Genomic DNA, 15,204 nt, shown 5'->3' on the forward strand with positions numbered 1-15,204 from the left:
ACACAGGCAGTTGTCACATCTGCCAAACTTACTGGAGACAGAGAAAACACAAATGAGCGGATCAGAGGATGGGTGGGGGGAGTCTGTGGCATTAACTTCCTTAATATTCTTTGTATGAAAGAAAGAGTAGATGAATAGTGGTTTAAAGATTAAAAGAGAGAGTTGCTAAGGTTACAGATTTGAAGAACTGGAACAGATGAGAGGACCAGTAAAAGAGGGAACAAACAAAACATGGACAGAATGGAAAGAATGAAGTGGAGGAGGGGAGGGCAGCAGAGGGAGTGAGTACCACAGGTTTCCTGGGCTGTCCACTGGGCCATGCTCATGAAAATTTTAATCAAGCTTTGCAGATAACCGCTTCTTCTCTAAGCTAGCACATACATTTAACTGTGTTTGTCAATGATTCATGCGTCTTATCTATTGGAGAAAACCAAAAATATCCCCAAAACACTGTCAGAGTTTGAGTGCTGCCATTGTTTCCATGTCAGTCGCTAACTACTTAAAATGCACTCTTTGAAATAACTCCTGTCCTGAATGACCTGAATGCCTGCACACAAGCCGAATAAGAATAGCTGGGCCTATTAATAGAACAATTATGATAATGAATCATTGCCAAACACATTTATGATGGCCTACTTTTCACTCATGGCACCGATCAGTTAACCATCATTACCCCCCCCGTTTTGTTTATGTGTTATTTTTAATCCTGCATTTTGGATTGCCCAAGGAATGAACCCTCAGTGCTCTGAATTATAGGTGTTTTCCACCTTACTGTGCATGTCGTTTCTCTGAACCCTCTGACTTTTGAAGAAAATTTGTATCTAGGTCATACTGAAGTCTGTGTATCTGTTGGTATAGTGTGGGCATACTCTAAAGGCCTGCCTCAAATGGAAAGATGTGCGTCTTGATGGAAAACACTGTCTTGATTATTTGTGTTTGAGATGCTGTGAAGGTCTCAGTCCAGAGTCACGTCTTTTGAGTCTCAGTGTGTTTGAAACGATCACATCCAAACTGCATAATGGTTATTATGTAGTCATGTTTTTGTCAAAACCAGAGCTCTCAGGTACATCCTAAATATCACACTATTTGGATAGGTGTGTTGTCTTAAGAGCCTGACTAACTTGTTTGGTCGGGTTACTTGACTAATATAGTAATTCCAGATTCAACTTGCTGGGTGACAGAGCAGAAAGTACCAAATCTGAAGTGGTTCATTATGAGGAATAAAGTTAGTGTAGTTTGCTATGACAATGGCAAATTTTAAATGAGACTACTTGTAACTTGCTGGATAATTTCATGCACAGAAATAGCTGTGGTGTGCATACAATGGCTAAATATGTCCATGCAGTGTGACATCTAGGGTGTGTGTGCATTAGCCCAATTGGTCTTGTTTTTCTAACTGACGGTGATGTTATGTCATCAGCAGTGACACACTGACATGTCGGACAGTGTGATTGTTGCAGATTAGATGAATATTGAACACGGTCAGTTCCAGACAAAGAGATTGTCTAAATAAATCCAAGTTAGTTATTAAGGGATTCCTTTACCATTTCATCTCCAAGTTTCCTTTACTTTGGATTCTTTGTATAGTTGGTAATAACAATCACCATGTTCTCAGACCGTCTAAAGCCTCATCCAAGCTCCATAGTCTCATCAGCACACCTGTCTGTCTGCGTTTTCGTTGCTTGTGGATGTTGACAACATTCGGTTTTGGGTGGCGTAATCTTTCAGTGATATTCCTGTCAAAGTCTTAGGAGCCCTTAGGTCAGACCGAGATCCTCCTCTTAGTTTGTCAAGCAAACAGAAAGTCAGCTAATCTCTTTCTGTTTTTACCACATTGTGTTGAGGTACTGTCACTGTATGTAATGTCACAGAGGGTTTTGTCACCTCCTAAGAAAGAAGACAAGCAATTCCTGCTTTATTCAAGAGGCCATTCAGAAATATGGATACTTTGCTAATAATTTTGCTGCTAAAGCGTTCCGCTGTGGTTTTGAACAGTGACATCCAAGGATATTTGGACATTTGCCTGGATGTCAATTTGATTCCGTAGGACCAGCATGCCGTCATGTTCACTCTTATTTCGCTGAAGCTTTTTGGGGGTTTTGGATCACGCAAAAAGAGAAAGAAGCCTGGTACTAATATGAAAGAAGTATTTCAGTCTGGTGCGCTTGAATCTTTCAAATTCGAGAAAGCGGTGAGATTTAAGCAAGACGAAGACTTACTCATGGAAAATGCCAAACTACACCACCAAACTGGATCAGATGAAGATGTCAATCAAGACAACTCCTCAGCTCCGGGCCATGAACCCAAAGTCGTCCAAGGAGTCAAGCCCAACATTGTCCTTGTGGAGGGAATTAAATGTAGGTCACAGCTAAAATGCAAGGCCAGGCCTGGGGGATATGTGGGCCCAGGGTGCACTGTTGCTCTGGGGCAATGCAAGCATAGGAAATAAACAGATTTTTCACACATAGTTATTTTTAGAAGCTGGGTTGTGGCTCCGTGCATGCCTGTACCGCCTCCTTTAACGTTTTTCATGTGTTTTGATGCCGCTGTGTTTAAAAAAAGAAGGCTAATTTTAATACCATGTGTTTTCGTCTGTCATATAACCTCAGTTGTTGCCAAGCAGAGCTATTTTCCTCTCCGTGTTAGTATTTCTGTCTTACTGCAAAATCTAGCACGGTTGAAATGATCATGATTTACTTCTTTTTTTGCATTCTGTCTTCATTGTGTTGTGGAAGATGTTTCAGTGATGCGTAATTGAATAATCTAGTCATTTTAGTCTTTCTTCTAATGCCATTGTACTCTCAGATCTAATCTTAGTGTCATCCTCTGTATTCACAAATGTCAGCAACCTTAGTTTGAAGCTATCATGCCACTAGAAGGGCAGATGCTCCCTTAAAATAGTCTGCCATCAATTAAATATAGATGAGGTGCTTGGATTCTTCTGCCAGTGAGTGGTAGTTGTGCTTAAAGAGGGAAGAAGTAAAGATCTTCCATATATTAAATACATTAAAGCAATCCATTTTGTTTTACAGTATTTAAATCATGAGTTCTGTTTCAGGGATATTGGTGGTTTGTTCAGTGTGAGACATCCAAACACTTTTATCTCTTTATTTATTCCCATAAAGGAAAGCGTAAGAAGCTCGCTATTGTTCAGAACTAGCTAGAGAGGTGACCCATGAATACAATACACAGTGAAAGAAGGAAATGAATGTCTGTGCTTTTATGTATAGTATTTGCCGGAGGATTTCCAGGAGAGCTCGGCATATTACGTCATTATTATTATTATTATTAGCAGACATCTTGATAGTAACTGATCAGAATAACTAGCTATGCTCTTGATTTTTGGGTGTGGCATTCAATATGGCAACAAAAGAAAGAATACAAATCATCACACTGTTATCCTTATTGTTGACCTTGAACCAAGACCTTAAAGACCACAGTTGAGCCAGTTCAGTTGATGATGAGAAGGTGACAGAAAGAAGACAATTTGATATTGATTCTCTGTAAGCTGAGTGACAGTGTGTAGACAAACCGGGAAGGCCAAGGTCACAGCGAGGGTTGTGACCAGTAGCTGTCATGTATTGATTGTGGTTTGAAAGACATCATGGTGTTACTGGATGCTCTCTGTAGTTGATAAGCCCAATCCTGAGATACTGTGTAGAGAGGATGACATTTTGATTGGCAGAGCCAAGGTCACAGTGACACCAAAGTGGTCACAATAAAATTTTGAAACGACAAAATACTGTTGCAAGTCAATTGTGTTTGAAATTGAACACTTAAATTAGGTAGCTTTGTAGCCTTTTTACCTGTCAACAAAAACACTACATGTGTAATTCTAAACTACGTACTATCCAATTAGTGTGTTTAAAGGTGCATTAATCAATTTTTGACCACTAGGTGTCAGAAAAACTTCAAAGTCAACTTGCAGAATCGAAGTTTTAGCATACAGTTACCTTGTTATACATCCTGAAGACGCAGAGCAAGCATCCATTTGGAACCTTTTCTCAAGCTAACGTAAAAATACAATTTTAATACTTAATAAATTTTTAGCCCTGGTTTAGTCCACCTACTCTTTAAAAAAAACATGTAGCCTTATTACTTTACTTTCTCTGCTGTTTGGTGCTGAACAGGTCGCGTGCACTGCTTGAGCTTGTTTTATTGGAACGTCTGAGTTCATTGAATGAAAGCCTTCAGGAGGTAACTAGGTAGTCTAAATACTGACCGAATATATAGTGCCCTTTTCACATCACAGGAAGTTATTTGATTGAATTGATAATATCACTAAATGGAGCTTTGAATTTGTTTGTGCACTGATGTGTCAGCCATATAAGGCAATATTATGCTTTAGACTTACGTTGAGGTAAATGGGGGTGAGAGTGGCAAAGAAATCTTTTCACATGGACACGTAGCCAGGTCTTCAAATCTAAGTGGGTGTAAGTAAGCTAAACAAAGCTTCACTCACAATCAGTGGTTACTTTTGCAGTTCAGCAAAAGGGTAAATTGAGATGAACTAACAACAACATTTTTGCTTTTTTAAGTGAAAAAGATTTTTCTATTTGCCAAATTTATTTCCCACTGTTAAAGAAGAGTGCAAGATAACACTGAGGTTTGCACTTCTACAACAAATGGTTAAAGGGAGGGGTTGTTTCAGTTGCTACACTGAGGGGATTGATGGAATTGCAATTTAGTTCTAAGTGCTATTTGTCCATAGTTATTGGCTATTAATATCTATTTGCTTGTTTGTTTGTTAAGGTTCCATTTCATGTGTAGTGCCATTAGCTAAAAACATATAATTTGCATGCAGATGATACATACTATACATAATACTTAAACACACCTATAATATTTTGGCATGAAGCACGCTCATGATGTCTTGCTTTTACTAACTACATTTTGTATGTGTGTATGTATTACACTAGTTACTAATAACTACAAGTGTTTTGTCATCACAATAGGGCTGGGAAATGTGCCTGAAATTTCTTTCATATCAGTCCATATCAGTAATAACTGATCATTTTTTGATGACCTATGAAATTACCCACTGTATTTATCAAGGCACACGGGTAATCGTTTTAATGTTAATGTTTTGTCATACAGTATTGTTGTTGAGTGACTCTCCATCGTGGACTGGCTGTGAATGGTTTCTTTAGAGGTAACAGGACAGGTCGTGACTGATGACATGTTGTCAAAAGGGTGGACGCGGCTGTGGTGAATCACTCATAGCGCGCCCCATGATCATGATGATGAAGTGTTATGATGCTGTTTATGATGCACAGTGTAGACATTATACATGACAGTTTGCATTTAAGTGAAACTATTAATAATATATTGAACACTTTTCTTAATTGCTATTGATGTGTGTCTCTTGCCGATATATAGTATTGCTATTGTTTTATTGCCCAGTAATGCATCACATCTATATCTGCCCTGACTAGATGAAACTAGACTTTTTATAGGCCATTGTGCATAGAGGTATTTAAAATGAGTCAGTTTAAAATCAACAGATATGCATCTAAAACCAAAAATTTAATATTAATAATAAAAATCTATGTAAAGTTCTTCCTTAAAGCAAGGAGGATGGGAGTGGCAATGTGAAAATAGAGGGGACAGCGGAAGGACCGGTTAGACATTTTAGCTAGGAAAGTCATTTTTTGGGAGGTCATTGAGTTCAGATACCCAACAGCCTGTTGATAGCTCCTGTTTCTCTGCCTAGCTGTTCTCACTAAACTTCTTACCAGGTGACCGAATGGATACATTGTGGGATGGATGAGAAGGGTCCTTGATAATGAAGAAAGCGTTTTGGATGCAGCAACTCCTGAATGAGAGCAGAGAGAAGTCTGAATGATGTTTTCTGTTGTCCTCTTTATGTGCTGCTGGAGTGACTTGAGGTCTGAGAAATTGCAAGCCCCATACCACATATTGAGTCTGAGCACATTTTTAATGGTGCCTCTGTAGAATGTAGACACGGTTGGAGTCTGGAGTCTTGCCTGTCTCAGTTGCTGAAGTGGAGCCGTTAAACTTTGTTAGCCAGGAGGATGGGATTTATGTTCCAGGTTAGATCTTTAGTAAGGTCCACACTGAGACAATTGATATCCCTGACTCTTTCAACATCAGAAGTGCCAATATCCAGTGGCCTTTGGTCAGGATGGGCCTTGTTGAAGTCACCTGTTTTGTCACCTTAAGAGACCCTTTATTGTCATCCTCTCATCCTCTTGTTCAGGTGTGTGAGGATGATGTATAAGGAACATGATCTAACATGAGATGGACAGACTGAATTTTGTGTGGTCCATGACTAGTCATTCCCAGCATTATGACAACTGTTGATTAATGTAATTGTTGGAACTCTAATCCAGTATGAACACCACATATACTTGTAGCATTGTGATTTTGCCTGGTAAACTTTGAAACAGAGGAAGAAAATTATTGTTGCCATGATAACTTTTCTAAAATGGGAAATCTGGCATGAAAGGAGAATAAAGCAATGGGCCATGTTTTGATATTTGATAAGCCTTCAAACTGAACTTCCTGGTTCACGTTCAAGTCTGTTTACTTGTACCCTGTAGCAACACACCCACAAAAATTCAGTCCCTTGCATAGTGCTGTGGCCAATCTTAAAGTGCCCTTACTCTCATCATGTTCATTTTTGACCACATTAATTCTTGAATATCTAAATGTTAGACCAAACAATGAGGAACATTTAGAGAACAAAGAAAAGGCAGTGAGTGTTTTATTATTAAATTATTTCAAATTGCATATAGCTTAAACCATAAACAACATCAGGATGGCAACACTCTCAGATGGCAGGGAGATACAGTTGGTAGGAAGGTAGTAGTGATAACATGTTTCACTTTTGTGGTATGGCTGTGATGTAATTAGCCCAAACTACAGTACAACATGGTTATTTAGTGAGTTACTGTAGCTGCAGTGCAGAGGTGCTGAAGTTGCTCTCCTCACTGTGGGGGTCTAATCTGGTCACCATAGGTGGTTCACAGCATAGACAGGACAGTTCTCCCACTGTGGCTGTTATGGTAATGAAACTGTGTGTGTGTGTGTGTGTGTGTGTGTGTGTGTGTGTGTGTGTGTGTGTGTGTGTGTGTGTGTGTGTGTGTGTGTGTGTGTGTGTGTGTGTGTGTGTGTGTGTGTGTGTGTGTGTGTGTGTGTGTGTGTGTGTGTGTGTGTTGCAGGGGAGATGGGTGCATAAAGCTCCATTAAGTGATTACCCTCCACCCACATCTCCCGTTTAGCCCCAGACCATGCCATTTGGTGGTCAGGCACCTCCTCCTCATTGTCACTGTGTGTGTGCACAAACACATGTGTATGTGCTGGCTAGCAGGGGGTTGAACAGCTGCTGATTATGACAGGAGGTGTTTCCCTCCCAACCCCTTTTTGTACTATCACAAGCCAAAGCATGTTTGGCATTCACATACACATGAGCCATATGACTCCTCTGTGACTGTTTGGTATCTGAGTCAACCCTCTGCTGGATTGCCAGAGGGAGAAGGTGGCTCAGCATTGCGCTCTCATCTGTGCGAAGGGACAGACAAAGAAGATTGACAGAGAGAGGAAGGGACGGAACCAAAGGTTATGTAGAGCAGATCCACATGTTCAAACATGAAACTGCAAAAATCTTACTGCCCACAAAGCAGTTAGCCCTCATCCATTAATTTTCAGCAACACCCAGCTGCATACTCATGTAGTCGACCCTTAGACGCAGTATGAATACAGATTTTACATATAGCACTAGTGTTCAAGTCTCTTTTCCCAAGCAGATAATTTCCTGCTGTTTTGAGGGTTTAACCCAACAGCATTCTAGTCTGTAGCCATAGTTAGACTGGAACAGCTGCTGCTTCACCGCTGTTGTGTATGAGCCAAATTAATATACTTCATGGATATCATTTTTGCTTTCTCCTGTGGACCAGACCTGTGAGACCTCTGCGGTATTTAATTTTTGTGTCTTGGTATTGCAAAGGGAGTTGTGAAGCCAGAGGAGACTGAGTAGAGGACTGTGTCATCACTGGAGGACAAACTTCCCCACATAGCTTCCCCACATCTCTCACTCTATCCTATCCTTCCTGGGTTGTCCCTAGCAACAGCAGAGACCCAGTGGTATGAAGCATGAAGACACAGAAATTACTTTGATTTTCTTTTTTCTTCCTTTTTTTGAAGAACATATGCTCCTGGATAATTTATTGTAGTGTGCTATACATTTACAGGCTATAGTAAATTTACAGTTTTTATTTTGGTCATGCGTGCATGTTTTTGATGCAGCAGTTGTAGCTCCGAGCTCCCTGCATTACAGTACGATCGCCAATATCTCAACGCTTGTTTCCTTGATCATCTTCTTGAAATGCTAATGATGAGTGTTTTTTTTTATTTTTAATTTTTTTTCATACGACGCCCACCCACCCATCTCAGCTCGGGAAGATGTTGAAGCCGTTAAGCCATCCAGCACTAGACAAACACCCTCACAGCAAATCTCAGAAGCTTCACTGTACGTGCCAGTCATTGGATTATGCTAACCCTTAGCTTTGGTAGTCTCTCTTCTTCTTCTTCTTCTTCTTCTTCTTCTTCTTCTTCTTCTTCTTCTTCTTCTTCTTCATTTTTGGCATCCAGAATAGTTGTTGTTTGGCTCATCTAATCCCAACTCTAGGGAAGAGTATCTATGCACAACTTTTCCCAACCTGTCTTTCCTTCTCACTCTATTTCACAGCTTGGTCAATGGAGCTTTTGTGGGTGGGGGTATTGAATTAATCAGGCCTATAGCAATGACAGTGTCTTACCCCTGGGTCCAAGCCAAGGCTCTGCTTTTCTATCCCTTTTGAAACACTGGTCACAATTCCACTTCCTATTTGGTTTTCTAAGAGCAGCAGTGTCTAAATGGAGTCGAATCAATGGCCACTTTTGTGCGGGAAGTGAACTGACAGTCGGCTGAACGCTCGGGCTCGGCTGAGGACCCTCCAAGGTCAACATTCTGTAAAAGACTTGGTTCCTGGGAATGAGCAAACTGACTATTTGTTTGATAGACTTCAGAGGGGATATGTTTGACTTTAAATCAATTTCCTCGAGCTGCACGAGTGTCTGGTCACAAATAGTGAAGTTTGGAAAGTATGAATGAAAAGAAAGATTTACTATCGCTGTGTGTGCCCTGGTATAGCAGCCTATAACAGAGATAACATAAAAGAATAGACTGTGACAGCTGGGTGATCGAACTGATGGACGTCAAGAATATTTTCTGAGAGAGATTCAGTCCCTTCTAACATTGCAACATGCAAGCCTTTCGACATGCTTGCACGAATGTAATGCATGCTTGCTTCAATCCACACGTCTGTGATTTATCACCAGTGTCACTGAATGTGGCTGCAGTGGGAGCTTCTCCCCCTATCCCCACACATCTATTTTTACCAGCTTATTGCTTACCAACCCACTGGAGTGATTGGGAGATAAAACAGACTGATCAAGAGATGGAAGAGAAGAAAGGTAGCAAAATGGGAAAGCCCTCTGTTGGCAAACTGATGTCTGTCAGAACAAGCAAGATGAGAAAGATTATTTGCCATGAGCACTGTCTAGATGCCTCGATTTATATCTTCTTTCTAAGCCACTGACTTTTTGTAGTAGGATACAGTAAATGCACCCAACAAGAGAGCGACAGTCGCTCAGTAGTGTAGGAATGTGCACTGGTGAGGCGAAGACTGACTGAGCAGAGCGAAGAAAGTAGAATGTATTAAGGAATAGATATTTAATGGATAATTTGTCAGTTACATTTGCATTGTTTATTGTAGATTTGTTGTCATGTCACTATTGTAGCTGCTGTAAACCTGTTTACCATTGACGCCACGCTAGCCAACTGTCAGCAGTCATTAAAGACAAGTGCTAGAATCTCACAGGCTACATGCCAAACCAAACACACACACACACACACACACACACACACACACACACACACACACACACACACACACACACACACACACACACACACACACACACACACACACACACACACACACTCCCACTCCCATTTCCCCCCCACATATGGCAGGATCCCACTAAGGTGCTACTACGACACCTCACACTTTACCCCAGTGTGAAGGAAGATCCTAGCAAACAATGGAGACTTCTATCATGTTATTTATTTTTATCTACCAGTGTTACAAATGTGAATACTATCACACTAGATACCATTCATCCCCTCTCTGATTTACACTGAAAATTTGGGAAGTATAGGTAGGTAAGGATAAATGGCTGCTAAACCAGTTTTAGATGGTACACCTTAAACCTGAGTTAGTACAATGAAAGCGATTCTTCCAGTGAATTATTACATAGCAGCTGCTAATGTAATCTTCAACTGTATTCCTTGTCATTCTGGTTTGCTAACTCCTACCCTGTCTCTGATTGGTTGTCCAGGTACAACCCGCACCCCACGAGAGGGAGAAGTTTCTGGCGTGGACTACAACTTCCTCTCAGTGGAAGACTTCCTGGAGTTAGAGAAGAGTGGGACCCTTTTGGAGATTGGAACATATGAAGGTAAATTAGAGAATCTCACACTGTGTTGGGTGTAATGTATGTAACTTTTACTGATAAAAACTTTTTGGGGAGTTTTCTAACTAGAGGGAGCAGACCCCTACAGATGCCTGGAGAGGAGCAGAAATTCTTTGAGGTCTGGTTCTGCCTTGTCTGCCTGCTCTTGGCAGGGTATGAGCTCCCCTAAAGAGATGTTCAATAACTGGATGAATCAGTAAAAACAGTCCAATGTTGAAGGAAAATGCACCTTAACTCACTTGAATTACTGTAATCAGACTTGTTTTATAGTGCCAATTTTGTAGTTTTGTTCTGTATTTTATTATTTTCATGACTATCTGACTCACATACTGTAGAGGATGTGGCAATATGTCATCATATTTGTAGCTTTAAAGGAGTTTGGAACTATAAAGTTCCATATTGTAGATTTCTCATATCTAGAACATCAACAATAAACATCAGTGGTTTTTTAATCAAGTCTTTCTAGCATAGAGTTACATTGGGACACTGTTACACACACAAAAAAGCACATAATCCTTTCATACCACTAATGTACTGGACGCTTTTAGTCACTGCACGTAGTTCATAGACATGTCTTTCTCTGTGTGTCAGTTAGTGAACGTGCTTAAATTGTCAAATTGCATTGAACCTGACTTTGGACAGGTGTGCCAACTGTATGACAGGAAGTAAGTAAATAAAAAAAAAAACCTTTGTACCTTTAACTAGTGCTTAAACACGCCTACCCATGGTTCATTGTCAGCAAGCAGGCTTGTTGTGTCCCTGTCCAGGCCAATCAGCCCACTTCTGGACAGGTGCACCTGCTGGCACAGCAGGAGAGAACCGTGTATCCTGTCTCCCTCCAGCTGGCGCTCAAAACATGGCCTCCCCCACCACAGTCAAATCTTGGTGTCAGTCCCTTGGAGTCAAAGCTTCATTCCAGAATCTGTTTGCATTGACATTCAACAATCACATTAAAAGAAATCGATTGCAAAACAGCATATATACCGATGTCTCAACAGATAGTCTCCTCAATACATCAACATTTTCTCAAATGGAATGATTCTAGTTCTTATGCTTTTTGGTATGCACCACTTTTGCGATCACTGTCCACCATAAATGTAGGTCAGATAGCCCTCAGCAACATTTTCACCTCGTATCTCTGGAGGTTGTCGAAAGTAGCTCTCGGACATATTGGAAAACACTAGGTGAAGTTGGAGTAGAGGAAAAGAGCTGGAAAAAACCAAAAAAAGTTTTATTTGAAAGTTGAAAAGGTTGCTGTCAAAATCTTGATTTGTCTTTCATGTAAGCAACATCACAAAGGGATATTCATGAAAAATTGATGTGGTGGACGTTGGATGTATTGAGCGACTGGGGGCTTGTCAGTAGCCAGTGTTAGTGTTTGGTTGATGTGTTTTGTGTTGTCAGGATAGTCACACAGACACACTTAAACCTTTTAGCTCAGGTCAGGGGTTTTTGAGTCGTAAGGTGTGACCTTGTGGGGTCTCAGCAGTTGCCTCGCAACACAACTATAATCACAGCCTGACTGTCATCCACATAATACAGTGTGTTTTCCTCTATATTTTTAGTCATTCAGTATGTTTTCCTTCCTATCTGCCAAAACTAAATCCAACAAATTCATTTCAGTCATCAAGGCACGCAAGTATGTGTCACATAGACTACACAACACTTTTGCTTTGCTGATAAACCAAAGTCCCTACTGACACACTGGGAGGACTGTAAACAACAACACTACCATGTATCAACTCCATTCAGTCAGATACCGTTTAATTAAGTGTCTGCTGTGTCCACTTAGCTTGTTCGGTGTTCCATAACAATGGATTTCCCTATGACGGCAAGCCAGTAGAAGCAAACAAGGCCAATGGACTTCTGACTGACAACTAGCTTACTCACTTCCACTGGTGACAGTATGGAAGAAATCCTAAACTGTCAAAGATCCCCCTTTCACTCGCTTTAAACAAGGTAGTCGTGTGACACATTGTCTGACCACATCAGACTGCCAGAATCCAAGCCCAACTTGAAGATGGGGTGAGAAGCAGGTGTCATAAAGAGCAAAGAGGTGGGAAGACTTACCATGCACCATTTTTGTTATCCACCAACCACCACAAATAACAAGGAAACTGACAAAATAGTATTTCAATGGCAAATCAGGCAAAATTGGGCTCACAGCTGTAGTTGCCACTTTATTAGGTCAGTCAAGTATGCTCACAATTCAAATATTCTCTGCAGCATCTAAAGGGAACATTGATTTGTGACTTTGCGGCTCTGTATAGTCATTAAAAACAAGAAATGATGGTAAATGGGTTATATTTCAATGAGTACTCAATTTAACAATTTGCCCACCTGCGCTCACACTATGTTTGGTGTTATTAGGGAATGTTATACTAGCTTTCAACTGTAGTCTGTTTTATAACTTAAGTGCCATGATGCGTGAACACAGAATGTTGTTGATGTTGGACTACATGAAGATGAGACTGAAAAATGATTGAAACGTTCAAACACAGTGTTTAAACCAGCTTCCAGCCAAAATCAGTGTGTGGAATAAACTCTGGTGACGTGTGAGCTACAGACGAGCCAAAACATCCCCACACTTGAATATTTCCATCACACTTTTGACTGTTGGTTTCATGCAGCAGAATGATAGAATTCTTTGGTCCAGGAATACAATGACACACTTTAGGCCCATACTAAACGTTTACAGGTTTTATCATTGAAAATCTATTTTAAAAACTGCTAATAGACATTTTTCATGGCAGAAATTGTGACGTGTCATAGCAGGAAAAGCACAGGTGAAACTAATTTTGGTAAGGAAGGCTCAGCTCCATTTGGTGTCCCCAGTAAGTCGCGTCAGTGAGCCAGTATGCCCAATATCAGACCTTGGTACTGCCTAACCTTAATGGAATGCAGTCGTTATTAATGTTAACAATTATGCCTGTGCTTTTCCTGCCAAAACGTCTGCTGTGAAAAAAGTATTTTTGCCATTTAAGTTGTAGTTTGCCAATTTATCTTTAGACTGTAAAGTTTTGCCACCTGGACTAAAACATTCTTTTATCCATAGCCTTTATATTTTGGATGCTAATGCCGCTCTGTCTCATTAAGAAGTTGGCTTTATATTCTGGTCTTTAGATGGTACAGTCTCCTTAGATCTGCCTGGTCTAGCTTTAGATGAAAAATACTTGGTTTGTGGGGGAAAAAATCATGTTGCATGTTTTGTTCTCGCCCCTTTGAAGTTTAGCTGAAATGTGGTATTGGCACTGGAGAACAATTTGGCTGTAAACAGCTTCACTAAATGATTTTATGATGTAATATTTGTTGAGAACTGATTAGTTTGTGGTGAGTTAAAACAAAGTTGTCTTGGTTTTGAATTTTATGTGGGTCAAACAAGAAGGAAATTTAGTTTTGCTTCAGAGATTCACATTTTCCCACAGACAAAGCCAGCTTCTTTATTTGCATACAAAGGCTAAAACTAAACCCCCTCCAACACACACACACACACACACACACAGACACAAACCCCTTTGACCCCTCTTCTCTAACCCTCCTTACTGAAATGCCCTTCTTTTCTCTGTCTTTTTTTTAATCCTCCCCTCCCTGCCTTCTTCTTCGTTGCCTAGGTAACTATTATGGGACACCGAAGCCACCAGTGCAGCCCCCCGGTGGGAAAGTGATTAGCAGTAGCGGTAGCGGCGGTGATGCCCCACTGCCAGACGGGCTCAGCGGTAGCCTGCCGGGCTCGCAGCACTCCACTCCCCGACGCACCAAGTCCTACAATGACATGCACAATGCTGGAATAGGGCCTGGAGAGCAGCATCAGGAGGACGACGAGGACCTCCCTGATATGAACAGTAGCTTTACAGGTATGTACAGGGGGACAGAAGGTCGAGCTAGAGGGGGGGGAGGAAAAGGAGACATAGCAGAAGACATAGCATGTGGGATGGATAATGAGAGGACAGTGGAATAGATGTTCTTCACAGGTTTAAGCTAATGCTCGAGAATTTTTAAAAAGGGAGGGGGAATATTTTAAAAATTTTCCACTAAAAAAATTTTTAGAAAAAAACAGGGGGAAACCCCAAAAAAAAAAAAAAAAAAAATTTAAAAAAAAAATTTTTTTTTTTAATTTATTATGTGAAGATTTCAAATATTTGACGATTACAGCTTCCTCAAATGAGAAAATTTGCTTGGTTGTCTCCTTTTTAAACTTTTTATATTAAAGAGGCACCGCCATGTTGTGCACTATGTTCATGTTACTTTTAATGAGGAGAACTACTCGGCCCGTGAAATTATTTGTTCAACATCTTCCTTCACTCTCAAAGGAGCTTCATCAAGTCTGAGAATGCCATCATCATCATGGGTGTGGTGACTGCAAATTTAGAACAGAAAGCTTCTATTACAAACTGCAGTTATGAAGGTTGAAAGGCATGTAGTCAGTCAGGGAGTGTCTAATGATAGACACTGTCCTGTTGCATCGTGGGAAATGTTTGTTTGGGATTTGGGATCATTTAAGTACAAAGCTCAACAAAATATATAACATAGGTCTAGTATTTATAGATATTTTAATGCAGAAATGTTATTATATCTTTAAACAACTGTTAATCTGAAAAATGTTTGATTGATTAGTCAATAATGAAAACCACTACTGTTAACGCTTTAAAGATTCAATGATTACTC

The 15,204-nt window shown here is 40.4% G+C and overlaps 1 protein-coding gene across 8 annotated transcripts in view; it reads left to right on the forward strand.

Moving 5' to 3' along the window:
* The window catches only part of magi1b (membrane associated guanylate kinase, WW and PDZ domain containing 1b), a 131,139-nt gene that overhangs the window by 69,450 nt on the left and 46,485 nt on the right, over positions 1-15,204 (forward strand). For all 8 annotated transcript variants that reach the window (XM_051414443.1, XM_051414445.1, XM_051414446.1 and 5 more), the window contains exons 3-4: positions 10,405-10,524; positions 14,151-14,393. In XM_051414443.1, the coding sequence (XP_051270403.1) occupies positions 10,405-10,524; positions 14,151-14,393 (363 nt within the window). The remainder of the gene's footprint in view (positions 1-10,404; positions 10,525-14,150; positions 14,394-15,204) is intronic.

This window comes from Dicentrarchus labrax, unplaced genomic scaffold, assembly GCF_905237075.1.
Source record: "Dicentrarchus labrax unplaced genomic scaffold, dlabrax2021, whole genome shotgun sequence".
Taxonomy (NCBI): Eukaryota; Metazoa; Chordata; class Actinopteri; family Moronidae; genus Dicentrarchus; species Dicentrarchus labrax.